Source organism: Schistocerca piceifrons, chromosome 2, assembly GCF_021461385.2.
Source record: "Schistocerca piceifrons isolate TAMUIC-IGC-003096 chromosome 2, iqSchPice1.1, whole genome shotgun sequence".
Taxonomy (NCBI): Eukaryota; Metazoa; Arthropoda; class Insecta; order Orthoptera; family Acrididae; genus Schistocerca; species Schistocerca piceifrons.
In genome coordinates, this window is record NC_060139.1 from 485,245,944 (window position 1) to 485,273,482 (window position 27,539).

The 27,539-nt window shown below is 37.7% G+C and overlaps 1 protein-coding gene across 6 annotated transcripts in view; it reads left to right on the forward strand.

The window, feature by feature from the left end:
* LOC124777949 (cleavage and polyadenylation specificity factor subunit 1) overlaps positions 1 to 27,539 on the forward strand; it is a 299,452-nt gene that overhangs the window by 254,071 nt on the left and 17,842 nt on the right. For all 6 annotated transcript variants that reach the window (XM_047253499.1, XM_047253500.1, XM_047253504.1 and 3 more), the window contains 3 exons: positions 12,192 to 12,350; positions 12,530 to 12,682; positions 24,909 to 25,085. In XM_047253499.1, the coding sequence (XP_047109455.1) occupies positions 12,192 to 12,350; positions 12,530 to 12,682; positions 24,909 to 25,085 (489 nt within the window). The remainder of the gene's footprint in view (positions 1 to 12,191; positions 12,351 to 12,529; positions 12,683 to 24,908; positions 25,086 to 27,539) is intronic.

The window sequence follows — 27,539 nt, forward strand, 5'->3', positions numbered from 1 at the left end:
TGTTTTCTTTATTGTATTTGCTTTTTACGTGGTCCCAAAATGTTCGTCAATATTTTAAAGTCCATTCTGTTCAACAGCTTTTCTAAGTTCAATTTTGTCAGCAAACCTCATAATTTTTGTATCTTCTCTTGATGTCTTTATTAGCTGAGTATCTAATGTTTCCCAGGTATGTATTTATTTCAGTCTTCTATTAGTCCATTCCCCCCACCCCCACCCCCCCAAATCTCTGTCCAACTCCTCCTCTTCCCTTTCTCTGTCCATCCCCTCCTTCTCCCCCATATCTGTGTCCATCTTCTCCTTCCTCCTCTCTGTCCATCTTCTCCTACTTCCTTCTCTCTCCACATTATCACTTCTACCCCAATAGTAGGTTCGTGGTTCTTACCCCATAGTTTTTCCTTCCAGATAGTAAGTAGTGTTTGTACTAAGTGTGATTGAAGTCAACCCAGGGGTTTATGAGGAGCTTTTTCCCATGGCGTTGCCTGCATATGCACATGTCTCTATATTTAACATGTTTGTACACATAGTTCACCTATATCTCTAATAAATCTCACCCTGCAATTTTTTTTTTTTTTCACACATGTAGAACATTTATGACATCATATCTCCTGAACTATGTTTTCTAGAATGATATAATATTGTAGGCACATTTCATAGCATATGTGGATACTATCTGCGAAATGTGTTGTGAACAGTGTTAGTAGAAAAGAAGTAATGTCTTGCATTTTATATAGATTATATAATGGCTGCACAAAGATTTTGAAGTCAGTTATTACATGGTGTATACACCCCAGGAAATCCAGGAAAAACCCAGTAATTTTTTCATCCAAGAGAAAACAGGGAAAAATCCAGGTATTTTTCATTGTTTAGTTTTGAGTTAAATTCTTGTAATTTTGAGTTATAAGAACTGATACTCTAGCAAAGAATTTTGCTTTAGCCCACTACTGCAGAATAATACTGCAGCAATAAAACACAAACAAGGGAGAAACACCAATATAAGACTTAAGTTGCAAAGAAAATATGCACCATTTACAACAACAAAACATGGTGCGCATAGAAGCGTCCACCGACAACAAAATGTGTCAAAAGCTTTGGGACAAAGACTATACAATATTTCATAACAAAGTGCTTTCAATGGGTGTGGAATCACAAGTGTTTAAATTAGGTTTGTTTGAGCAGTTGACAGCAGGCTCATGCACATGTGCGGAACTGCAAAGTCGTGTATGAGTAATGACTTTTCATGCTTGCTGCTATTTGAAGTGTGGCTGTTAGATGTATAAGCAGTGGCTGCAAGCAGTCAGAGGCCATCTGGAAAATTTTTTCTGGTCTGCCCAAGCTGCCAGCTTCATACATGCATGGAGCATTCATCGTAGTGGGGAGTAGTCTCCACATGATTCGCGTTTACATTTATTTTCTTATGTCATCATAGCTGCACATGCACAGTAACGCCTGTCTTCTGGCATTCTCTGGCAAATTCTCAAACAAACCTATTTCTAATAGATGGTGGGGAAATATGTGAGAATGTGTGATGAATTTCTTAAATCCCAGAGCTTTTGACTCATTCAAAACTGAACACTTTGAGGACATGCCACTTAAACAATTTCGGGCCCAGGATACCAGACATTTATGTTATCATTTAAAATTTTGCTGGCACATTTGTGTGTGACACATCATAAAGGATACCACATGCAAAAAGACCAAAATTATGTGTGAAAGCTTAGTTTTTCTTGTATATGTATATTAATTTAAACCCTGAATTTTTCCTATTTGTGCATTCTTACTACTTAACACTGATGTTGCTAATGGCTGACATCATTACGTGTCATATGCACTGAATATCAGATATTGTTTGTTGACAAAAAAAGGTGACATGAATTATGATTGGCTGACAGAAGCGCATCGAAATCTCGATTTTGGTGCTTTGGAAACTAACATGCTGTGTTTGTTGGAATTCATATTTATACTTTCTTGGTATGGAAATATGCAGTGTACACATTGCTGCGCATCAAAGATCTTTGTAAAACGTGTTATTTTTTTGCTGGGGTTCAGTTCCTAAAGTGCAGGGAAGTTCTACGTCAGAGTACAAAACCTTTACAATTCAAATGATAGATGAGTTTTACAGCTCCGAGGGAGAGTAAACTGTCACTTAACATGGAGGAAGTGTATTTTCAGGAAACTATATACACTCCTGGAAATGGAAAAAAGAACACATTGACACCGGTGTGTCAGACCCACCATACTTGCTCCGGACACTGCAAGAGGGCTGTACAAGCAATGATAATACGCACGGCACAGCGGACACACCAGGAACCGCGGTGTTGGCCGTCGAATGGCGCTAGCTGCGCAGCATTTGTGCACCGCCGCCGTCAGTGTCAGCCTGTTTGCCGTGGCATACGAAGCTCCATCGCAGTCTTTAACACTGGTAGCATGCCGCGACAGCGTGGACGTGAACCGTATGTGCAGTTGACGGACTTTGAGCGAGGGCGTATAGTGGGCATGCGGGAGGCCGGGTGGACGTACCGCCGAATTGCTCAACACGTGGGGCATGAGGTCTCCACAGTACATCGATGTTGTCGCCAGTGGTCGGCGGAAGGTGCACATGCCCGTCGACCTGGGACCGGACCGCAGCGACGCACGGATGTACGCCAAGACCGTAGGATCCTACGCAGTGCCGTAGGGGACCGCACCGCCACTTCCCAGCAAATTAGAGACACTGTTGCTCCTGCGGTATCGGCGAGGACCATTCGCAACCGTCTCCATGAAGCTGGGCTACGGTCCCGCACACCGTTAGGCCGTCTTCCGCTCACGCCCCAACATCGTGCAGCCCGCCTCCAGTGGTGTCGCGACAGGCGTGAATGGAGGGACGAATGGAGATGTGTCGTCTTCAGCGATGAGAGTCGCTTCTGCCTTGGTGCCAATGATGGTCGTATGCGTGTTTGGCGCCGTGCAGGTGAGCGCCACAATCAGGACTGCATACGACCGAGGCACACAGGGCCAACACCCGGCATCATGGTGTGGGGAGCGATCTCCTACACTGGCCGTACACCACTGGTGATCGTCGAGGGGACACTGAATAGTGCACGGTGCATCCAAACCGTCATCGAACCCATCGTTCTACCATTCCTAGACCGGCAAGGGAACTTGCTGTTCCAACAGGACAATGCACGTCCGCATGTATCCCGTGCCACCCAACGTGCTCTAGAAGGTGTAAGTCAACTACCCTGGCCAGCAAGATCTCCGGATCTGTCCCCCATTGAGCATGTTTGGGACTGGATGAAGCGTCGTCTCACGCGGTCTGCACGTCCAGCACGAACGCTGGTCCAACTGAGGCGCCAGGTGGAACTGGCATGGCAAGCCGTTCCACAGGACTACATCCAGCATCTCTACGATCATCTCCATGGGAGAATAGCAGCCTGCATTGCTGCGAAAGGTGGATATACACTGTACTAGTGCCGACATTGTGCATGCTCTGTTGCCTGTGTCTATGTGCCTGTGGTTCTGTCAGTGTGATCATGTGATGTATCTGACCCCAGGAATGTGTCAATAAAGTTTCCCCTTCCTGGGACAATGAATTCACGGTGTTCTTATTTCAATTTCCAGGAGTGTATTTTCATTTGGGAAAACATGTATTTTTTACACGGGAAATCCAGAAAAAATCAAAGTTTTTTCCTTGTCAGCATACACACTCTGTATTAAACTGCAGAACATTACAAGGGGCAAATGTGGACAATCACCATAATTTATTTGTTATTAACTGCTGATTAAAACTGAAAAAATGGAGAACCGTAGAGAAATAATAATATGGGACATGATTAATTTAAAAGAACTGGATGTGGTTTAGAGTTTCAGAGGAAGCATTAGGCAATTTTTTACTGAAACACAGGAAAGAAATAAATTGGAGGCAAATGGGTAGCTTAGAGAAATGAAATAGTGAAGGTAGCAGAAGATATGCAAAAAGACAAGGTCCAGTAGAAATTCTTGGAAAACATATGAGTTATTGAATTTAATTTATGAAAAACGGCATATGGAAATGCAAGAAATGAAGTAGGCAAAAAGGGATACAGATTTCTAAAACAATGAGATTGACAGAAAGTGCAATATTTTTAAGCAGGGGTGGTTAGACAACAAATACAAGGCTGTAAAAGCATGCATGTCTAGTAGAGTGACAAATGCCACTATATAAAAATTAGAGAGACTAGGTCCCTGATGAAGATGATATTTCCTTAGGATAATTGAGATCCATGGGAGAGCCAGCCATGATAAAACTATTCCACTTGAGGTACAAAATGTATGAAACACAAAACGCACACACACTTCAAGAAGAATGTAATAACTCCAATACAAAGGAAGTGCTGACAGTTGTGATTATCACCAAACTATAAATTTAATAAGCCATGGTTGCAGAACACAGAAACAGATTATTTACAGGAGAATGGAAAAATTAGTAGAAGCTGACCTTGAGGAAGATCAGTTTGGGTTTTGGAGAAATGTAAGAACATGGAAGTCAGTACTAAGCATACAACTTATCTTAGAATACAGGTTGAAGAAAAGGAAACCTGTGTGTATATAGTGTGTCTAGATGTAGAGAAAACTTTTCACAGTGTTGACTGGAATAAACTCTCTGAAATTGTGAAGGTACAGAGGTAAAACATATGGAGCAAGGACATCTTCAACTTGTACAGAAACCAGACATCGGTTATAAGAGATGAGGGGCATGAAAAGGAAACAATAGTTGAGAAAGGAGTGAGAAAAGAGTTTAGTCTACTCCCCGATATTATTCATATTATTCAATCTGCACACTGGTCAAGCACTAAAGGAAACCAAGGAGAAATTTTTCAGTGGAGGAGAAATAAAAATTTTGAGGTTTACTTATAGCATTGTAATTCTTTCAGAAATGCCAGAGAATGCGGAATAGCAGTTGAACAGAATGGATAGTGTCTTGAAAAGATTAAAAGATGAGCATCAACAAAAGTAAAACAAGGGTAAGGGAATGTAGTAGAATTAAATTAGGTAATGCCGACGGAAGTAGGTTAGGATAGTAGAATTAAATTAGGTAATGTCGACGGAAGTAGATTAGGATAGTAGAATTAACTCAGGTGATGCTTAAGAAATGAGACATTAAAAGTAGCAGATGAGCTTTGCTATTTGAGTATCAAAATAAGTGATGATGACAAAAGTCAAAAGGATATAAAATGCCGACTGGCTCTAGAATGAAAAGCACTACTGAAAAGTAGCAATTTGTTAAAATAGAATAGTTTTTAGGGAATCTTTGCATAAGGTATTTGTTGGAGTGTAGTCTTGTACCAAAAAGACAAGAAAAGAAAAAAAATGTTATGAAATGTGTTACTGCAGGAGTCTGATGTTATCAAATGCACCATCAAAATGAAATAGCTGAAATTATGGTATGTGTAAAGATATCAAAAAATGTTGTAAACAAACACACACACACACACACACACACACACACACACACCATTACAGACAGTTGCACAAATTTAATGTGAATACCTATCATTATACATGTATCACATTATCTCATACATTTTCGTGTTAGTGTTAAGTGCACAAATTGACAGTCCATTGCAGTTTTCAGCATACTGTCTTACCAAATTCATATAATAAGCTGACATTTGAATCAGCTGATGTATGGCTGTGAGAGCAGATCATGAAGTTGTGCTTGGATAGCTCAGTCAGTAATGCACTTGCCTGTGAAAGGCAAAGGTTCTAGTTTCAGTTCCCAATCAAGAACACAGTTTTTAATCTGCCAGAAAGTTTGAGATAAGCGCACACTCTGCTACAGAGTGAAAATTCATTCTAAGGACATCTCCAAATGTTTGTCCATGATTGTGCATAAAACTGTTAAATTAACAGTTGCAACATAACAAGTCTAGAGAGAAACTCTTGGCTGGAACTGAACATAACAAGCAGTCAGTGTTTGTTGAGCGGTTGAGGTATAGTTTCCGCTCAGCAAGTGCAACCTGGGCATGCTTACAATGGAAGACTGTAACTTGATGAGTCTTGGGAGAAGCCTGAGGCTGTACAGGAACATAACAAATAGTGAAGTGGATTTTGAGTCAAAGCAAATGTGAACAAAAAATTATTAGGTTGGAAATGGTTTCCACTGAGCAGCTATGAAAAGCATCTACAGACAATGAGAGGATTAGTGCGAGCTGGTGGGTTTTGTCAACATGGCATTTATAGGCAGTCACAAGTCTGCCGTTCTGGACTGCAGTTAGTTGTACCCTAAGTAGTGTATACCGCTGGCTAATGGTAGACATAGCACACACTTTCATAATCTGAAATGAGGCTAAGAAGACTGGTACAATAAATGCAAGAGCATTAAGTCAAGCAACAGAATGCAATACATCATCATAAAAATTAACAACTGCAATCATAAGTGTATTTGCTGTTAAATATTCTATAATATTAAGTTTATATGTCTAAGGGTATCAAAATTAGATTCCACTGAAAGTGAGAACAGTACTGTAATTAGCACTAGAACACGTCAGCATTATTACAAGCACAGAGAATATTTTCACAATGCAAAGTGTTGTTCTTTGTTATTGTATACTGAGAACCAGCTTTGGATTCACATTCTTTTTATGGAATTTATTTCCCTGTTGTTTCTTGTTAAAATCTCCCAACTCCTCATATATTTCCTGTTTCCTTCTTTCGTCTAAACTTTACCCAATATTATACCATGTTATGCTATTGTTGATTTGTTAATTAATGATGATGGTGATAATGGCAATAGTTATTGAGGTTATATTGTCATTTATTGTTTGTATAATATTACCATATTTGGAAAAAAAATCAGTTCAAATTGTGCCAACTCTATAATCTAATTTCCAAACTTACAACTCACAGCCTCTGTACTTGGTATTATTTCATATTCATTAAGCAAGGTTGTGTGAATGACCCTTCCTTATTTTCAACATTAGTTGGAGCTTTGCTACTCTTTATTGTAGTGAAACTACCATTGAGAGCCAGAATAGTGTGTAGGACAGACGGTGGAATTTTCACTATTAGTTGAGTAGAGCTGTGACCTAGATAATCAAAACCTCTGTCATAAAACTCCAGTATGCAGATGATAATGTTGTTGTGGCTACCTCAGTTGAAGCCCTTCAAGCAATTTTGAACGTATTCAGTGAGGCGTACATGAGCATTAGTGTAGATGTCAACATCAGAAAACACACATTTTGCAGCAATTTTCACAGTCAAGCTTCAACCATAACACTAAATGGTGAAGTCCTACAGATTGTTCAGTTCCCTGACCCTGGCAATCACCTCTCGACTAATACAAATCTTGATGCTGAAATGCAGTATTGCTTAAGATATGCTAGCACAGCTTTTGGCTGTCTGCAAGACAGGGTCTATGGCAACCAAGACCTCAGCGGAGTAAGCTCTTTGTCTATCATACCATCATCATACTAACTCTCACTTATGAGTATGAAGCCTAGATCACACATAGAAGACATCTGAAGCTCCTCGAGAAGTATATGATGTGTCTTGGGAATACTGAAAGTGGCATGCAAACATCAGTATCCTGGAGGAAAAAAATGCTACAAGCATGGAGGCCATTATCATCAAACACTAATTCCAATGGGCCAATCATATTAGCTGTATACATGATGTGTATCTATCAAAACAAATAGCGTATTACCAATTCAAAAACTGGCAGTGAAAACAAGGAGGGCAACTGAAATGATTCTGAAATCACACTTTAAAAAATGCAAAATTGAGCCAGCAATTGAGAAACCACTGCTTCCAATCATTTTCATTTGACATAGTGTTGGACTGTTCACAATGCCTCACAGTATGTTGATTTTGTTCACACAGTGAACTGTCATTAGTCCTCTTTTTTTCCTTTCTTCATAGTCTGTAATCATCATCAGTCTACAGTTAGTATGAAGTGATCTCAAAAGTTAAGATTAATGCTTTCTTCTTCTTCTTCTTCTTCTTCTTCTTCTTTTTTTTTTAACAGAAATGCATTCATCACCTAATAAATTTCTAGTTGTACTGAATTATAAGGTGCACACACTTATCACTTTTAGTGCTGATTCATTGAGACTTTAAGTGAAGTATTGTTGCAGTGTAAGATTGCATCCTACGTAATAGAAGTAAGTTGTCTCCTCAGATAAATAGCAGTGACAGCGAAAAAGCAATTGAGTTCTCAGATCAATTAAAAGCAAGATACCCAGCGAAAAAGCAGTTGAGTTCTCAGATCAATTATAAGCAAAATACCTGTCTTTGCATGTAGATGAAACAAATGTGAAGTTCAGTGTAAAGTGTGTGAGAATTAATATGGGATATAAGTTTGCAATGGGTTTTTAAAGACATCTTAGCGGAGAAAAAACGAAAAGATGATACTAACCAGCCCTGCATCTTGCTCAGTGCTCAGTTTTGTGAGTAAAAAACATATGCCTGTAGTTAGAAATGTTCAAGCCACAAAAACCACACTGGCATACAATATCGGTTTTTACCACCATTTGTACGAATTGATGGATTGTACCAGAAACTTAAATAAGAAGCTATTTCCAAACTGTGAGTTTGCAGAAATTTATCTTGTGGAAGAACTAAAGCAGAGCCATTGTAAATAATGTCATTGCACGACAAATGCATCACAGTACAGTGTCATTGCAACCTCGCACATGTTATTGTCAAAACTATGTCCTTCATAGTTCCATATTTTGGCACACCGACAAATGCTAGTAACTGGAAATGTTCCCAATTGTAATTCAACATTTTGATTACAAAAGCAGTGCTATTCAGACAGTGGTGCTTAACTTAGAAAGGTGTCTGAAGGGAACTACAGAAAACATTTCCTGTTATGTTACAGATACTTTTAAAAAGGATAACCTTACTACTTCTCAGTCCATTGCTTTTGCTGTTGACAATTGTATGCAGCACTGAAATCTTACTTCCGCTCTAAAGGTCACACTGGACTCGCATTCGGGAGGATGACGGTTCAATCCCGCATCCGGCCATCCTGATTTAGGTTTTCCATGATTTCCCTATATCGCTCCAGGTAAATGCCGGGATGGTTCCTTTGAAAGGGCATGGCCGACTTCCTTCCCTGTCCTTCCCTAATACGATGAGACCGATGACCTCGCTGTGTGGTCTCTTCCCGCAAACAACCCAACAAGCGGTAAGCTCTTAAGGTAGGAAATATGTGCCTTCAACAGTTAGATATTTTCTACAAGTGACATTTCAGAGAAATATCTTCTGCTTCTTTTCTCAACCATGCACATTTTTTATCCAAAAATGTCTGTTGAAAAGGAAAACAATTCTATTGTATAAGTTCTTCATTCTTTGAAGTCAGATGAGCTCTGAATTCCTTTTCAGGAGATGGCTTGGAAAAAGTGTGTCAGGTGTACATAGAAAATGTATCATTTTTCCTTGAAACTTACATTGAACACCTGGAAAAATGGGTGCAGCCAATGGAAGAATTCCAGTGCTTCAAAGGACTTAAGCTCAAAGACTTAAAGGACCTTTGCTTTGTGCACCTCCTTGCATGTCTTCAATACCTACTAATCAAAAGTGTGAAAATGGCATTCTTCACCTAAAAAGTGTACATGTCACCAAATATTCAGAAATTCTGAAAATTTACCTAAACAGAAAGGAACTGTTTGTTGATAGACATGGTGATAGGAATTTTACTGCTGAAATATGGTTTCAGGGATATGTCTTGTGAGGAATTTTATAGCCATATTCTTCAAGATAACAACCAGCTCTTCTCTTAGCAATATATTCTATCGAAAAATACACTTTCAAAGGAAACACCACTGGAAAAGATTGAAAACTACTTCAGGTTAATTCCATTGTATTTGTAACAATTAAATACCACTGCTTAAGACTGCAGAAGATTCTCAATGCATTACTTTTTGCTTATATTGAGATTAGAGTTTATTTATTACCCCACAGCATAAAATATAAACTGTTTATTGATTCTAAAATAATTTCTCATGCTTTCTTTAAAAAAAAAAAAAAAAAAAAAGTCCTGCTTTTTGTGAGGCCCTGTCCTGCTTTTGTTAATTTTGAATTACTAACTCTGGCACATTCCGTAAGTCAATGAATGACAAATAATAAACATGAAATTATTGTTGGAAACTTGAGTTGGAGAGAACTATATGAAATGTGGTTGTAATTTCTTTCCAGTTCCTGTAATAACTATTGCTGCACTTAATAAGCCAAATAGATTTCGCTTTTGATAATACATTTCATGATGAACAAATGTGTAGGTGAAGTCATTGTTATCATTTATTACTTGATGAATAAGACTGTTTCAGCTGTACAACAAATCTTTATTTCTGATCCAACTAGTTTTGTGGAATTAGAGTCGCATCTTAAGGGATGCAGCTGGATGTAAAAAAGAGCAAAAAGTGAATAAAAATCCTGTTTCATTTAAAATGCAGTTGTACTATACACGAAGCTATATAGGAAAAATTATGTACTCACATGTATAATTTATTCCAAACGATAAGCAGATGATGACCCAACATTCTTTGTCCAATTTAAAATGGAGTTGAATGTGAAGAACATCATTCTCATACAGCAAAATTTAAATAAGAATAATGTAGTTAAACCAAATGGATGACAAAAAAATCATATGTATCTATGTAGGGGGTGAAAGCTGTATTGACACTGCCATGGTAACATAAATCTTAAAGCAGATCTTGTATAATTGTATGATACGTCAAGTTTAAATAAAATGTTGCTTACTAAATGGAGCATGATAAAATCTTATGTAGACATACCTTATATTAAAGAAGAAGGGGCCAGACATGAATAAAGGAATGCAATTGTAAAATAAAAGGAATTATGTAGGACTTTCAATAAAATACGTTATGAATAGCAAACACTTAAATAGGGACATATGAATCTCACAGTGTTTAGCAATTGTAGAGGTCAAACACGGGACAGTGGAGTAGAGAAATGTGATATGAGGGACAACTGTCAAATAAATGCATGTAAAAGTGATTTAAATTAATAAATAAACCTATGTACTGGTTTATTCTATTTAAGCATTTGAAGTTTGCCAAAATGCTGTGATGGACAGTAGTCCCTTATATCACATTTCTCTGCTCTGCTCTTCCTTGTTTGACCTCTAGAATTGTGACATATATCTCTATATATGTGTTTGCCACTCTAAAAGAAGCTTGTTGATAAAATCTTATATAATTCCTTTTATTTTATAATTGTATTCCTCTATGCACGAGTGCCCCCCTGCTTTTAAAAATAAAATAACATTTGTGTTTTAGATTATTCTACCTTTCACATGTAAAATTATTTGTAATGATGCTGTCCAACATTCTCTTCCACTGTTTACGATTCACTTCCTGTGTCACTTTCCGTTGGATATGTTCTTAAGCGCATGTGCCCATTTTCCTTGTTGGTGCCAGTGCTGGTTCAGCTCAGTTCTAGGCAGTCACTATATATCTCATGCTGTCACAGCGATATCAAGCCTTAGGTATGTCTATATAAGATTTTGTGTTTTCCTTCCTCCAGTCCAGTCTAGTCTATTTTGTAAGCAGCATTTTATCTAAACTTAACTTGTTGTAAAATTACACAAGATCTGTGTTAAGATTTGTTTTTCCATTCCAGTGTGAATATAACTTTCACCACCTGCATATATCATTTATTTTATCTTTGACTCCATTTGGTTTACTTCATTATTCTTGTTTTAGTTTTCCTGTATCAGGATGATGATTCTTGCATTCTGCTCTATTTCAAATTGGACTATCAATCTCTTGACATTTAAACAGTTTTATCATAATTGGACAAAGAATGTTGGGTCATCTGCTGCTTATCATTTGGAACAAATTATAAATATGAGTACATATTTTTTTCTTTATAGCTTTGTGTATAGTGCAATTACATGTTAACCAAAACAAGATCTTTATTTGTTTTCACTCTTTTTTACATACAGCTGTATCCCTGAAAATGTGGCTCTAATGCCACAAAACTAGTTGGATCAGAAACAAAAGATTTATCATACAGACGATATGGTCTTATTCATCATGGTTCAGTTCTACAGCTGTGGATGGCCACAACACAAAATTTGCTGCTTTTCTATCTACTTATGAGCATTAGTGAGCAAGTGCCACTTCTCAGTTAAAGTTATTCAAACAGTTGATATGTTTATGTAATACACATGTTTGTAAAAATGTCAAACTGCCTGTATTATTTCACAGGTCATCCCTAACACAAAAATGGAGCTTGATGAGTGGGAACACGTGACTTGCCTTAAAAATGTTAGTCTGGCATATGAGGGGACAAGAAGTGGATTAAAAGGCTACATAGCTGTTGGAACAAATTACAATTATGGTGAAGATATAACAAGTAGAGGACGGGTAAGATTTCTACTTATTAATTCTTTCAGCATGAACAATATGCTGTATTTGTGGGTCTGTTCAGGTTAATACTGCAACTCACATTGTTAGGTAAATTTTCTTTTGCAGAATGTTGCTTATATATATTTTCTAGAAAAGTAGTTATTACTGACATTTATTAATGTATATATTTGTTTCAGATTCTAATATTTGATATTATTGAAGTTGTACCAGAACCAGGACAACCCCTTACCAAGAATCGATTCAAAATGGTGTATTCCAAAGAGCAGAAAGGACCTGTCACTGCTATAACACATGTTGTTGGTTTCCTGGTATCAGCAGTTGGTCAGAAGGTACTGATTTTATGTGTATAATGTTATGTGATCAGGATTAATGTTGGGAGTAAATATTTGTTCTTTTATTGTGCAATTACAGCGTCAAACTGTAACATTTCAGGAACAGAAATCTTTACAGTTCCCCACCGACTTGAATGAAAACTTAGTGTCACTTATAGTGGTAGTGTGTAGTATGTTGTGCTAGTCCCTGACATGTGCTGTTTAAATCCCATTATTATATTATTGAATTCCTTTTCAATTATTTTTTGATGATATTTCTTTGTATTAATGACCTTTATGGTTAATAGAAACTACACCCATTGTCTCTATCTACATATCCTGTTTCCAGGCTGGAGTTGCTACATAGAAAGCCATGAAATTTTTTATTACCTATGTTTTTTTTTTTATTTTCTGAGAAAGGTATCAATTCAAATCCCTTTTACTATCAAAATATAACTTACTCCTGTCTTACTCCATTTTAGATCAATTGTGATTGATTTATAATTAGCAGCCAAGCAAGCTGGCACAGTGGTTAAGAAACTGGACTTGCACTCAAAAGAAATAGGATTCAGTTCATCATCTGACAATCCAGATTTAGGTTTTCTTAATCTGTTAAGTGAAATATTGTGTGGTTTCCTTCCCAACTCTGTCTCTGTCTCTGATGAGCCTTTTAAACATTGACTGCTTATATCAACACAAACAGTTGAACTAACAATAAATTTAAAAATATTTCAAATACCCTAAAATCCTCATATTTACATATTAAAAATATAGCATCAATAAACAGCCACATCTGAACTCCATTTTTTTCACAGAAGTTAGTGGGAATAATCTGTGCAGATAATGTGAAAAATGAATAGCTTTCATGCTCAAGTGTCATGCATGACTCCATATTCAGAATGTTGTTGTGGTCTTCAGTCCAAAGACTGGTTTGATGCAGCCCTCCATGCTACTCTGTCCTGTGCAAGCCTCTTCATTCTGAGTAACTACTGTAACTTACAACATTCTGAATCTGCTGTATGTATTCATCTCTGGGTCTTTCTCTATGGTTTTTACCCCACACGCTTCCCTACAGTACTAAATTGGTGATCCATTCATGCCTCAGAATGTGTCCTACCAACCAATCCCTTCTTCTAGTCAGGTGTACCACAGATTTCTCTTCTTCCCAAATCTATTCAGTACCTTCTCATTAGTTACGTGATCTACCCATCTAATCTTCAGCATCCTTCTGTAGCACCACATTCCAAAAGATTCTATTCTCTTCTTGTCTAAACTGTTTATCATTCATGTATCACTTCCTTACCTGGCTACAATCTATACAAATACTTTCAGAAACGACTTCCTGTCACTTTAATCTATTATACTTGATGTTAAAAAATTTCTGTTCCTCAGAAATGCTTTTCTTGGCATTACCAGTCTACATTTTATATTCTCCCTACTTGGACCATCCTATTCCCTCATATTGGCCAATTTTTGTTTCCATTCAGAAACTTCTCCAGGAATAGATTTGGCAAAGTATACGCCCTCTTAATTGTAAATGGTTATGGCAACAGATAAATGGGTATGGCAACAGATAAATAAAGTGAAATTAATTATCAGATAATGATGGTAATTAGTTGTTACCTAACCAGTAGAGAGTGAGTACCCATAAATCAATTTAGTGGTCAGTTTCTTTTTCTTCCCTTTTTTGGAACAAAATGTACCAAAGTATTAAGATTAGATTCACTCTCAGCTTTATTTAGCACAAGAGAACAAATTATAATTGGTGGATTAACTCTGGCTACAATTATACACAGTGAAACAATAAGATTTGAAATAACTGACCTTGCAGGCCATGGGAAGTATACAAAGGCGGTGACTAATGTATACCAAAGGCATTGTGCAGTGCACCAAATTGTTCATCTGAACAATTCCTAACATTTAAACAGTTCAGTGAAGTCCATTTGCAACAACCAATTCTTTTAAATTACGGTTGAATTTCAGATGTGTATGCTGGCACATAGCGATTATTCATTTCCAAAGTTGCCAACTGTTACACTGAAAATGATTAAGTCTAAACAAACTATGCACCACACAACACTATCACATAAACACATACAGCTCACAGGTTGCACAAGACCTTACTAACCATAACCAACCACACAAGACATCAAAATGTCCCGAGCCTTGCTCTGCTTGCTTATTTAAAATTTATCACGTGACTACTACTGTAGTTGCATTGGCTTTTAAGCTGGAGACTGTAATTTGAATACACATACAAATTTTTTTATTGTATATTCATTTTAAAATACAGGATAAACTTTTTTCGCACCCTGATACTACATTGCTTAATTTTATGCATGGCTAAAATTGTGTTTTTAGTTAAATATTGTAGCATTGGCAGCTGCTGTGAAAGAGCACAAGAGCACGTAAATGTCCTAACTTTCGACGTCTTGCAGTTTATTGATTATATTTCTTTGAACTCTGTTAAACGTAATGTAGATGCTGCAATCTGAAAGATACAGCTCTTAAATCTGCCCCACTACTGCTCCTCTAGACTCTGTGAAACTTGGCATCAGGTTCGCAAGCACACCTCCTGTTATGCATGTTTTAAGGAGCTTTTGTATATGCTTAACTTGCATGACGTAATTGCCTTACAGGCCAAATACATACAGATTGATAAACAATGTGCATGGCTCACAACGTTCACAACTGGCCCTTGCCACTCAGCTAGAAGTTTACATCAGTGCCACCAGGTGGTAACACACTGTGGCAGACGCTTCTATCCATTCGCTCGGCATAAATCTTGCTAGATGAATGCTAATTCACTCACTATTTACTGTAGTAAAATTAGATCAGACATCATTATATGTTAAAGTTGTACTGACAATAAACGTATGTTGTTTGTTTCTGAATAAGTTATAGTATATTAAGTTATGAATTTTTTATACAGTAATCCATTTGGAGCGCTAAGAATCATAAGGGCCTAAAGCACACCATCGTTGATTGTGAGATTGTAGCATTTATTCATGCTTTTGAAATCTGTTGATCTTATGATGAGTTAGGTTTATTTGTGCTGTGGGCCCACATTGTACTTATATATGAAAATTCACAAGAAGCTTTATCACTGACTTCTCTGATATTCACTTAAATGTGGCTTGGCAGCAGTGTGCTTTAGACCCGTTGGATCTCAGTACCTTATTTGTATTCTAGTCAAGTGACCATGTTGGTACACATTATTACTTGAGTTCAATCATTTCCACAAATGGCACTTTTGTGTTTGTAGTTATTTGTTTACTGTGCGGGAATTGGCTTTTGTGTGCAGGTGTAAACATGAACTATGTTGAATCTATTTTAAATGCTTACAGAAAAGTAAAGTTGTGAGGATGGGTCGTGAGCCATGCTTGGCTAGCTCAGTCGGTAGAGCACTTACCCATGAAAGGCAAAGGTCCTGAGTTTGAGTCTTGGTCTGGCACACAGTTTCAATCTGCCAGGAAGTTTCACATCAGCACAAACTCCACTGCAGAGTGAAAATCTCATGCTGGGAACAGAAAAGTTTATTACCAGGAAAAGCTAGCCACATAGGAACTAGCTCCTTTGAGAACAGATTCTTTGATGAGAGCATGACGAAATCAAATAAGCATGACTACAAGCGAACATTTAACAAGGAAGTGTACAGATAGCACAAGCTGCTGTGTGAGTGCAGAGTAAAAATATCTGATTTTCACCCCGGATGTAAATTCAAGAACTAATACATCTGTTAGGAACCTTGTTTCCGAAAAAATAGAAAAGCGTGAAAACTCCCACTTACACAGAAATGTGAAATATTTTGTTGTTGCTGTAAAATGTGCAAAATACCATGGAATCAATTCTTTCTTTTGTCAGATAAGTTTACATCTTCTTCGTATTACTACTACTACTACTACTACTACTGTTGTTGTTATTATTATTATTAGCAGTGGCTGTAGTTGTATAAACTTGTTGATAAGTGTAATTGTTATACAGCAGATGCTGTTAATTTCACACTCGAAAATTTATCTGAATCTAAAAATTTGTGAACACCCAGAATGTATACTCATGAGCCGCCACTATATAGTAGACTTTAAATCGTATCTACAGGGACCTAATCAAGTGAGCAACTTTATTTCTTTTGCCAGTTCTTCATTATGTTTCTCAAGTGGCTGATTCATTAACATTGATTCACAAATTATTTGTTAAATAAACATAAACAATTAGAAACACTGTGCATTTTCAACTTCTTACGGTGTAGTGAATAGTCCATTAAATTTGAGGCATGCAGCCGTGCAAATAAAATAGGCCGTGCTTCGCATCTTATCATCAGTCTTGTGACTCGCTCTGAGGATGGCCGGATGATACGCGGCCGAAATATCAGTGGAGGAAATTTTATTTGCACAGCTGCATGCTCGAAATTTAATGGACAAGTAGAAACACTAGTACAAATATTTCATGCAGAGGCTAATCTTGTCATGTAACTGTGGAGAACTCAAACAATGAAAAATCCGGGACAGGATGTAACAATATTATGAAGGAACATTCTACTCACCATATAGCGGAGATGCTCAGTCACAGATAGACACAAAAAAAAGATTGTCAAAAATAAGCTTTTGGCCAGTAAGGCCTTCATAAAAAATACACACACACACACACACACACACACACACACACACACACACACACAAAACTCATGCAAATGCAACTAGTGTGGCTTCTCGTGTGTGTTTCTTGTGACAGTCTTTTTGTTGTGCCTATCTGCAACTCAGCATCTTTGCTACATGGTTTGTCATAAACTGTGTAGAAATCTTTGTTTTGATCTTTAATAACAATTGTATAGTAAGTTATAAATAACTAATTGTTGGTCTGTTTATCAGTATGTTAAATATGCCCATTTTATGGCTGACTGCAGGACCCATCAAATGGTTATCATATATGTATATGCAATTTTTCTTTATTACTTATTGCTTTTGGTACAAATGATTCTTCCCATATACTTCAATAATCTGGTACTGTGCACCGCAGATTTTGAATCCGCACCAGATGGCATGGACATCGAAGACCTCTAGAGGTGATTGCACCATCGCGCCATAAGCCATGGCAGTGTGTGCCTCCTGGCCCACATTTAATGTGAGGGCGCCACAGTGGAACACGTGGTCCCAGCGGCCAATAGCAGTGTCCCCGATCATGTATTTAAGTGCCTGCCTATTGCTTGGCCAGTCAGTCTAATCTTGGTGTGCATCTATCTACATCCTGCCTCAGACAGCGTATTTACGTTCTTGTTCCATGTGCGAGTGGACATGGTTGATTAGTTAGGTTTGTTTGTGGCTCTGTTGTTTCGATCTTGTTGTTCTTAAGGTCCTTCATGTTCGTGTCCGTTCTCTCCTGTTTGTGTTGTTTATGGACCGCTACGACGAGTCCTGCCGCACTTTCCGTCATGTCAACCCCGCAACCGTTCCGGTCGCAGTTACAACAGATAACGTTACTAATATTGGTTTTAGATATGCGGTGATAATTTTATTGGAATTGTCTCATCATTGCAAATTCGGTGCTGTGTTCAGGTATTTTGCAAATTGTCTGGAATCAGTTTTATATTTTGATTAAAATCTGAGGCTTCATATATTGGCGTAGTCAGATTCTTACCATATTGGCTCATTGCTTGCAAGCGGGCGACGGTATGAAGTACATTGAGTAAATGACAACATTGGCTTTACAGCCTGCTAGCAGTCAGCAGCTGTCTTGCGGCCTCCATTCACTCTCAGTCACAATACTTCTTAAGCATCTGATTTTGCTTCCTCCTTGCAACTTGCCAGCAAAATGATGCGTAACTCAACCTTTCCTTTTCATGTTTAATTTGTTTTGGGGATACCACTTGTAATCTCGCACTATGATTGATACTGGGTGGCTCTAATGATACTCTTGTATTATTACATTTTGTTTGTTTTGTTTGCAGATTGATATACTTTACAGTAAGCTGTGTCAAATTATTCAGATTCAGATGTGATTCTATGGGCAGATTAGACGGAAATCAGCAAGTGTAGGTGCTTCTTTTTTTTTTTTTAAAAAAAAAAAAAAAAAGGAGAAGAAGAAGAAGAAGAAGTAGTTGTGAGTTGTGTATAATAATTTGTTGGGACTCAGTAAAGTGAACTGGTCAAAGCAGTAATTGCCACCACGCAACTCAACAGTCTGGGATGGATGACACTATAAGAGACATCACTGAAATTATTGCCCAAGCAGTAGACACATTCTCTTTTGTAGGTGATCTTGGCCAGATGCATGCACTTTGGTGGTTCTGATAGATCACTCAAGCTGTGGAGAAACCCCAACTGATGTTTGAATATGATTAATATCACCTGTCCACAACCAGTCTATTCAAAGGACCATGCAGAAAGACAAATTTTCTAATCAGAAACAGATAATAGGCCGCCTAGTCTGATTGTTCCATTAATGAGTGTACATGTTCCATATTCACAGAAAGGAGCTACTGTGGTGTATCACCAATCTCCAACATTCAACAACAGTACCACAGATCTCTATGAAAAGTGAAGACATAATTAACTCCCTCACTACAATGAAAATCCGTGCACTGCATTTGCCCGGTGTATTTACAATAAAAGCCTGCCTCTCTAGCTGAGAAGTCAGCATAGTTGGCTGCCTTGCGGAGGACCCAGGCTTGATTCACAGGGTTGCTAAGGGTTTTTTTAATTGGTGGGAGGACTGGTACTGAGTGCACTCAGCCTTGGATGCCTGTTGAGGAGCTACAGTACTGAGTAGTGGTGTCTGAAAAGTCTCAGTGGAGAGCAGTGTGCCGACCACATGCCCCTCCATACTGCATCTGGCTGATGCTGGAAGACAGAGGATGGCACGGTGGCTGGTAAACATCCCTTCAGACTTAATGACGTGGATGAGGAACTCATTCTTATTGTATGTAACTATAGCTGTAAAATATTTGTAGAGTGTGATCAAAGAGTTGAGAACAATAAACAGTAATCAAGTGTAACCTCACACACATTGTTTATAACGAGGGACTCTGAAAACTAGTGTCTATTTTTGACATAATTCACATCTATTTTTGACGAAATTTGCATATAATTTTTTGGCAAAATTTGCATCTAATTTTATTATTTGTTTGTAAATGATTAGACACACAAATTTAAAAGATTGGCATGCTGCATGTATGAAGACAAAGCCTAGTGCTTTGAAACTGACTGTTAAAAAGTGAGGTGGTTGGGGAACTTTTTGACTGGAACATTTACTTTTATAAAAATATTCAGCAGCTTTTTTTCCCAAAACGGTCTTTGTTTTCTTCTTCTGGCTGCATATAAGCTTTCAAAAAATGGTTGTTCGATTGAGAAGCAGCAGAATTTTCTTGTCTTTGAACTGAACTAGTCTCTATTTTAAGCTGTTTCTCAACATAATTTTTTCCTCTGTCCAGTTTAGTATATACAGAAATCTGGAGAATGTTAATTTTGACCTTTCATGAGCGTTCATAGTCTTGCTGCCTAACTTCACATGTTAGGAGAAGAATTTTGGAGTGGAGAAACGTGCTGACAAGGTTTGTTTCCCAGTCACTATAGTGTAGATTGCTGTTTGTTGGAAAAGCATATTTCTCCACGCTACGTCACTTTATAAACTACATTTTCACATCAGACCTGATTTTACTTGTGTATTTACATATACATTTAGCCTGACCTGGACTTCTGTATTCTGGTAACAGGTAAAGATATCAAGATAATTTTCAAGGCTGTTCGAGAGTGAGATCTTAGAAGTATGTTGTAAAAATTTCAGCCTGTTGCTGTACATAGCCATCTTGGAATCCATGGCACAGTTTTGATGGAAAAAAGTGGTAAAAATACCTTTTTGAAGTTTTCTAAGAAACTGCCCTAAACTAATGTTGCTTCCATAATCCCCTCAAGGCCCACCAAAAAGAACCATCCAATTTGCACCATTTGCCTAGGCAAGAGTAAGAATGTAATATTCATACTCTGACACTGTACTGTAGGTTAGCGACACTGGACTATCCTTCTGTTGGGTGTACAAATGGTCTCTAGCTCAAGAGCCATCCAAAACACTTGACCCTACCTTTCTGTTGCCAATAGCACCCACGGTAAGAGTTCTGAAAGAATCCCATTTTTATACATGGCATGTTAGAACGTACTATGTAGTGACTATTGAATTATTTGGCGATGCGCCAACTGGATATTCCCCACAAAATTCGTCTGCAAAACATGCACGCAAATAATTGACAAATTACTAATCAACAATGAAAACTAGTTGCTGTTGGGGAAGTAACATTTTTTCAAGCAATGTACTGCCCAATATTACAGACATCATGTGAACTGTATCTATTAAATTGGCATCTTCATTTGTTGTCAGTAATACCTGTGGTACTATCTTGCAATGGCTGATCAAACGAATACAGTTGACTCTATTTACAGACACATTTATTTTCATATGTGCAAGTTTTTGATCATGCTGTAATTTCCTTGAGGAAAATTGGGTCTTTGAATTTTCTGAGCAGGTTTTCACAAAATTTATGATGTCTTTCTTTGAGTTTCAGCATTTCCATTACTATCTTTCTCAGATTTGACAGCCCTTTTGCCATTTAATCCACTCTTTTTGCTACATGTTCATGTAAGTTCAATATCTTTTTGACTCTACACACTTGGGGAATTTTGCCAGCTGGTTGTGCATGTAGTTCGTAAGCGATAACGTTTGTACACACAGAACAAGGTGGCACAGTGGTTAACTGCTAGTCTCACATTGAGGAGGAGTGGGTTTCAAATTTTGATAACTGATTCCAGTCTATGTGAACAGTCTCAAAATGAATCCTTTATTCTGCAGTGTATGCTGTTTTGAAACTCCCTTCCACATTAAACCTGTGAGACCAGAACTCATGAAGGTAAGGATTCAGTCTTTCACTCTGCAACTGCTGCTGCATGATTTTCAAACTTCCTGGCAGATTAAAACTGTGCACCCAGGACCTTGTCCATCCAGCTGAGGTATATCTTCATTTCAGAATTCTGCAGGTGCGCCTGAAGACCAATAGAGTTGTCCTGCTGCAAATTTAATCCTGTTATTATTAGAGTTCTACCAAGCCACGTCACAAATAAAGGCGATAAAACAATAGTAAAGACCTAGTGACCCATACTATTATTATCAGCATTTTCAAAATATTTTGAAGATATTAACAATAGATAAACACCTCCTACAGAAAAACCATCTGAGTTACAAACAGTTTAGATGATATTTTCATGCAAAACTAACAGAATAGTGAATACAGCAGAAGTGTGGTTTTTATGATGTGGCACTAGTTTGGATCTCACATGCTTTGTTTTTCTAATATATGTTAAGGGTCTCCCAAGGGCACTCTATAGATATGTCCCTAGTAAAACAGTTCATGATGGGAGGGATCCACCATTGTTTACAGTCTCACCAAAGAAACAGTAAGTGCTACCCAGTCAAATAAAGCGTAGGACTATATAGATACAGAGATGGTAACTATAACTTGTTTGACTGCTGAAGGGCTATGCTTGAGGCCTCCAATGGCTTCCACGTAGTGTGTTGCCAAAAGACCCTCACAAACCCCAAAGAAATTCTGGTCATACATAAAGACTGCCAGAGGCTACAAAGTTAAGTGTCCAGATACTCATGGATGACGTAAGAGCCAAAATTGTGTTTAGAAAAGCAAAAGCAGAAATGAAGAAGTCCATTTCAAATATTGATTTCAGTAGATGATACAGAAATATTACCCCAGTTTACTTCTTGCACCACTGCATAGGCAAGGTAATGCAGATGTTAATGTCGGTGGCATTGAGAATTAGCTAGAATCTCTAAAATTGAAAAATGTCTCAGTGTCCAATGGAAATCCTGTCACATGCTGTACAAAATTTGCGTCACAGTTAGCACCTCTTTCAATAAAAATGTGCTGTTGTAAATTACTCAAACAAAAAATGTGCCTAGTAATTGGAAGAAAGCAAAGGTCACACTTGTCGACAGGGAAAGTGACAAAAGTTATCCACAAAATCTACCATCCATTTTCATTGGCATCCATTTGTTGTAGAACTGTAGAGCTCAAATATAATGAGATAGGTGAACAGAACGACCTCCTCCATATGAACACCTGGATCCTAAAACATTAGTCATATGAAACCCATTTTGCACTTTTCTCTCATGACTTTCTGAAAGCTATGGGTCAAGGCAATTGGGTAGAATCTTTATTTTTTGGCTTCTGACATACATTTGATTCACTACTCCACCAGCATTTAGTAACAACAGTATGATAATATTGGGCATCAAACAAAGTTTGAGGGATTTCCTGCCCCATCTCTCCTTCTCCTATCATGTTTTGTTAACGTGTTATGTATATATAATTTCTGTATGTTTATGACATGTCTGATACTACTGTACTAAATGGTCTGTAGAGAGATGAATAAATAAAATAGACGTGAGGATTTCTTGGCACGAAAGATACTGCATGTTATCTTGCATGGAAAGTCTTTGACAGAATAAAAGTAACTTCAGCATGCCACAGGGAAATGTGTTGAAACCCTTGCTGTTCATGTTGTATATTAATATTAATCAGATTTTCTCGCAAATGATGGTGTTATCTATGATGAAATTACTGCCAGAAACATTTTGCACAAAAATTGAGTCAGATCATGATAAGATTTTAAAGTGCTGCTAAGACTGGCAACTTATTTTAAATGTTGAAAAATATAATATAGTGCACACTAAAAAAGGTAGAAACATAGTATCCAGTGACTACAGTGGCTGTGAGTCATAAGAGCAGATACAAAATATAGTTGATCTTCGGTGTGACAATTTTTGGGGGGTTAATACCAAATGACCACAAAGGCTCAGTCATAGCAGGCTTTGGTTCATTATTAGCAAGCGGGGAAAGTGCAAGTATTGTACACAGGTGATTGCATACAAAATACTTTTAAAATGGATCCTAAAATACTCAATAAGTGTGTTTGACTCGTTGGAAATGCCAAGGACATGCTGAAAAATCTGAATTGATGGACAAGTAAAGACACAACTAACCCGCGAAAGCTTTGTTACTAAGAACCAGTATCAAGGGAATAATCTTAGAATGTCTACTATACCCTACGTATCTCTTCTGTAGGGATTGCAAAGACAGGATTAGATTAATTACAGTGAACACCGAATTCTTAAGGGATCATTCTTCCGCACTCATACATAAATGGAATGGGAACAAAACTTAATATCCTATACAAGGGGAAGTATCTTCTGCCATGTTTTTCACAGTTATTTCTAGAGTATGGCTATAAATGTGCTGTAGTTTTCAAATTTGGCCTTTTTGCAGATGATCCAAATACAGGGATGAAAAGTAATACTAGGCTTCATATAGGAGTGATGTTCTAATAAAGTATAGCAATGTTGATTCAGGGATTTTCTCAAAATTTTATAATGTTAGTTTCAGAAACTACAAATAGATCAGGACATACATTGGCAACTCTGCTCCCTCATTTTTGACATAGGCCTAGTGAAGCACTTAAGTTTTCAGTACAGATGATTGAAACTATCCTGATTTTAAAAATTAGGAAATTAGTGTGTCCTGCATATTTCCAAGCTAATTATATACAAAATCATTTTTTGGGATTGGCAACTTACTCAGAAACACGTTCACAGAAGTACGAAACTCATTAATATCCTTCACTGCGACCAAATTTTCCTTGTCTAAAAAAATTTACTAAGTCCGTCTACAGTCATAAGACCATTAAAAGTCTGTGCAAAGCTTTGTTATTAGTGGAGAGAAGAATCAAATACATGAGTGGTTTGGATACCTGTCACAGCATATTGTTTTATGGATAATTAGAGGAGCTTAAAAGTAAAGTAAGGGTTCTCTGTGACCTATGATAAGAATATTTTCTTGTGTACTAATTTGTGTTACAAATTATAGAGAACTTACATAGAACAATTATTATTAGACATAATATTCATTTACAAATAGAGTCACATTCATTTTTCCATCATGTGCTTCACATTAACTTCACTTTAACTGCCACTATGATGTATTTCTTCATGTAATAGATGTATTAAAATTGTCTAGTAACTTTCTCATAAGCTAACCAGCAGTGAAAAGTTTTAAGAGGGATTGGGAGAAGGGAATGGTGACACTCTCAATACTTCATGACTGTATAATGATCAGTACATTCTATTTGTGTTTATTACACTGTGTATCACCATAAACTATAAGTAGTTAATAAATTGTTTTTGTGGATTTCAGATTTATATATGGCAGCTAAAGGATAATGATCTAGTTGGGGTGGCCTTTATTGACACTAATATTTACATCCACCAACTCCTAAGTATAAAAAGCTTGATATTAGTTGCTGATGTATACAAGTCCATTAGCTTACTTCGCTTCCAGGAAGAGTACAGGACACTTTCTCTCGTTAGCAGGGTGAGTCCTTAAAGTTCAGTTTCCATTTGTAGTGCATTTAAATTGTTATGTATTGTCTGATTAAAATGTCTATGATTTGAAAAGAAGTATTTTTTTTCTTTTACTTGTTTGTTTCTTCAGTGTAACTGGTTGTAAATAAGCTCCTTTAAAAAGAAGATGCTTTACTGTGAGAGGAAGAATACGATCTTTCAAATTCGCTTGCAGAGCCGATTGCCATGGATGTTACATCACAAAATGTGCACACTAGGTTAGAGTGTTTCACATTTTGTAAGTGTGGCTAAGAGGATAGTTGCATAACACATTGCACTATGAACAATATGTGTGTCTCATACAAGAATAATTTGCCCTTAAATGTTTACCGCTATAGAGAAAGACACAAGTTATCCTTGGAGAGAAAAGAAAAGAGATGGAAACCAGCAGCAGTAAATAAGGTGCTACAGACCTGGTCCTAGAAAATTTATATTCTTCTCAAATCCCATTGCTCGTACTATTATATTCATTTCCATTTACTGTAAATGATTGTGGAAAGTTTTATGAAAATATTTTGTAATGTGCTTCGCATGTATGTTGTGTGTCATTTTCAGAATGTGTGAGGTTCAGGACTCTCTCTCTCTCTCTCTCTCTCTCTCTCTCTCTCTCTCTCTCTCTCTCTCACACACACACACACCACACAATTGGAATATGATCTATCTTTGTGCAACACATTCTGTGGTTTAATTACAGAAGCTGATACCACATGTTTTATGTAGATGATGAGTAACATTGAATGTATTATATTGAAATACAGTAAAAGCTCTTTTTAATGAATCACTGGGACCAAAATACTTTTTCGTTAAACAGGGTGACCGAGCCATTGGAGAATGCTGCCCTCTCTCAAGTTACTTGTACCTAAGGGACACTGGCTAGGACGCCGCCCCTCCAATGTAGGCTAACGGGGCATTCCATGGCGAGAGAGAGAGAGATAGAGAGAGCAGTTGTGAATGGACACTCAATTGGGTGACTGTTGTAGGTCAGGGTCCATGCGCCTCATATTTTAGCGTATGAAGCACATGGGCCCTGGCCTATGACAGTCACCCAAGATAGTGTCCATTCACAACTGCTCTCTCTCTCTCTCTCTCTCTCTCTCTCTCTTTCTCTCTGTCTCTCACACCATGGCATGTCCCTTTAGCCTACCTTGGAGGGGTGGTATCCTGGCCAGCATCCCAGGGCAAATACGTATATAAGTGCGTCTCTGCATATGTTGTCATTCACTGCAATCTGAATGGATCAAAACCATTATACAGTCCTTTAAATTCTTGGTCCTCCAGTAAAATTGACAGTTCAAATTTCCATCTGCAGACGTTAACATTTTGGCCCATCCAGGCCAGATTGTGATGGATTCGATGAAGTTGAGTGCAGCGGCAGCCACCCATAGGTGGAATGGCAGCGGCAAGCTACAATGGAACAGGTCTGGTTATCCTGCTTCCTGTAAACTCCCACTCATCCTAGCTTCTGCTTCTGCTCTTCCATGCTACCGCTAAACTTTCTTGATGGGTGAAGTGTTAAGAAGAAAACTTTTTGTTTCCCGCTTGGTGGCAAAAGCAAGCCTTACATGGTTGTTAAAGTTTGCAAATGAATTTGACATAACAGCGAAATCAGACACTTTGGATATGACTATCAAACTAAAACAGTTGCCAAAGATTGCAGAGAAGTATGAAGATGCACAGTCACAGCTCAAATCACTTGAAGACGTAGATGTACATGCTGATGACAGGGAAACGTTTGAGAATCTGTTCTTAGATTTCGAGAAAACTGAGAGCAATGCAGATGATTCATGCCAATGTAGGTGACAAGGTTTCGTCCGATGCTGGATCTGCCTTGAGTGCATCTAAACATAGCATCAAGTTGCCTACCAGAAAACTGCCATCTTTCAATCGTGATGTAACACAGTTCATGTATTTTTATGACACATTTGTGAGTCTCGTGAGTCATAATGAAGAATTAGAGGACATTGCAAAATATCACCATTTGCTTTGCTCATTAACAGGTGAAGTTCACAATGTAATTTCTCATCTTCTGTTAACTAGCACTAATTTGAATGTAGCTATTGATATGGTTTGCAACAGTTACAATACCCCTCGATTGATTGTGTCAGCACATTTGAAGAAACTGTTAACGCAGCTGTCAATGGCAAGGGCATGCGCAAACAAACTTAATGCACTACTTAACAAGGCTGCAAGCAATGTGCATGTGCTGATGGCCTTACAACTAGAAGTATCCTTGCAAGACATAATTATGTCAGCTCCTTAAAGAAAAAGTTGACCGGTCTGTAAGAACAGAATTTGAAGACAGTCTTGGGTTCCAATAGCTTTCCAACAATCAAAGAGATGTGTATTTTTCTCAAAAATAAATGCAAATCATTGGAAGTCACCAAGGCTATAGCACTACCACGGCACAGCACATCTGGGAACAAAC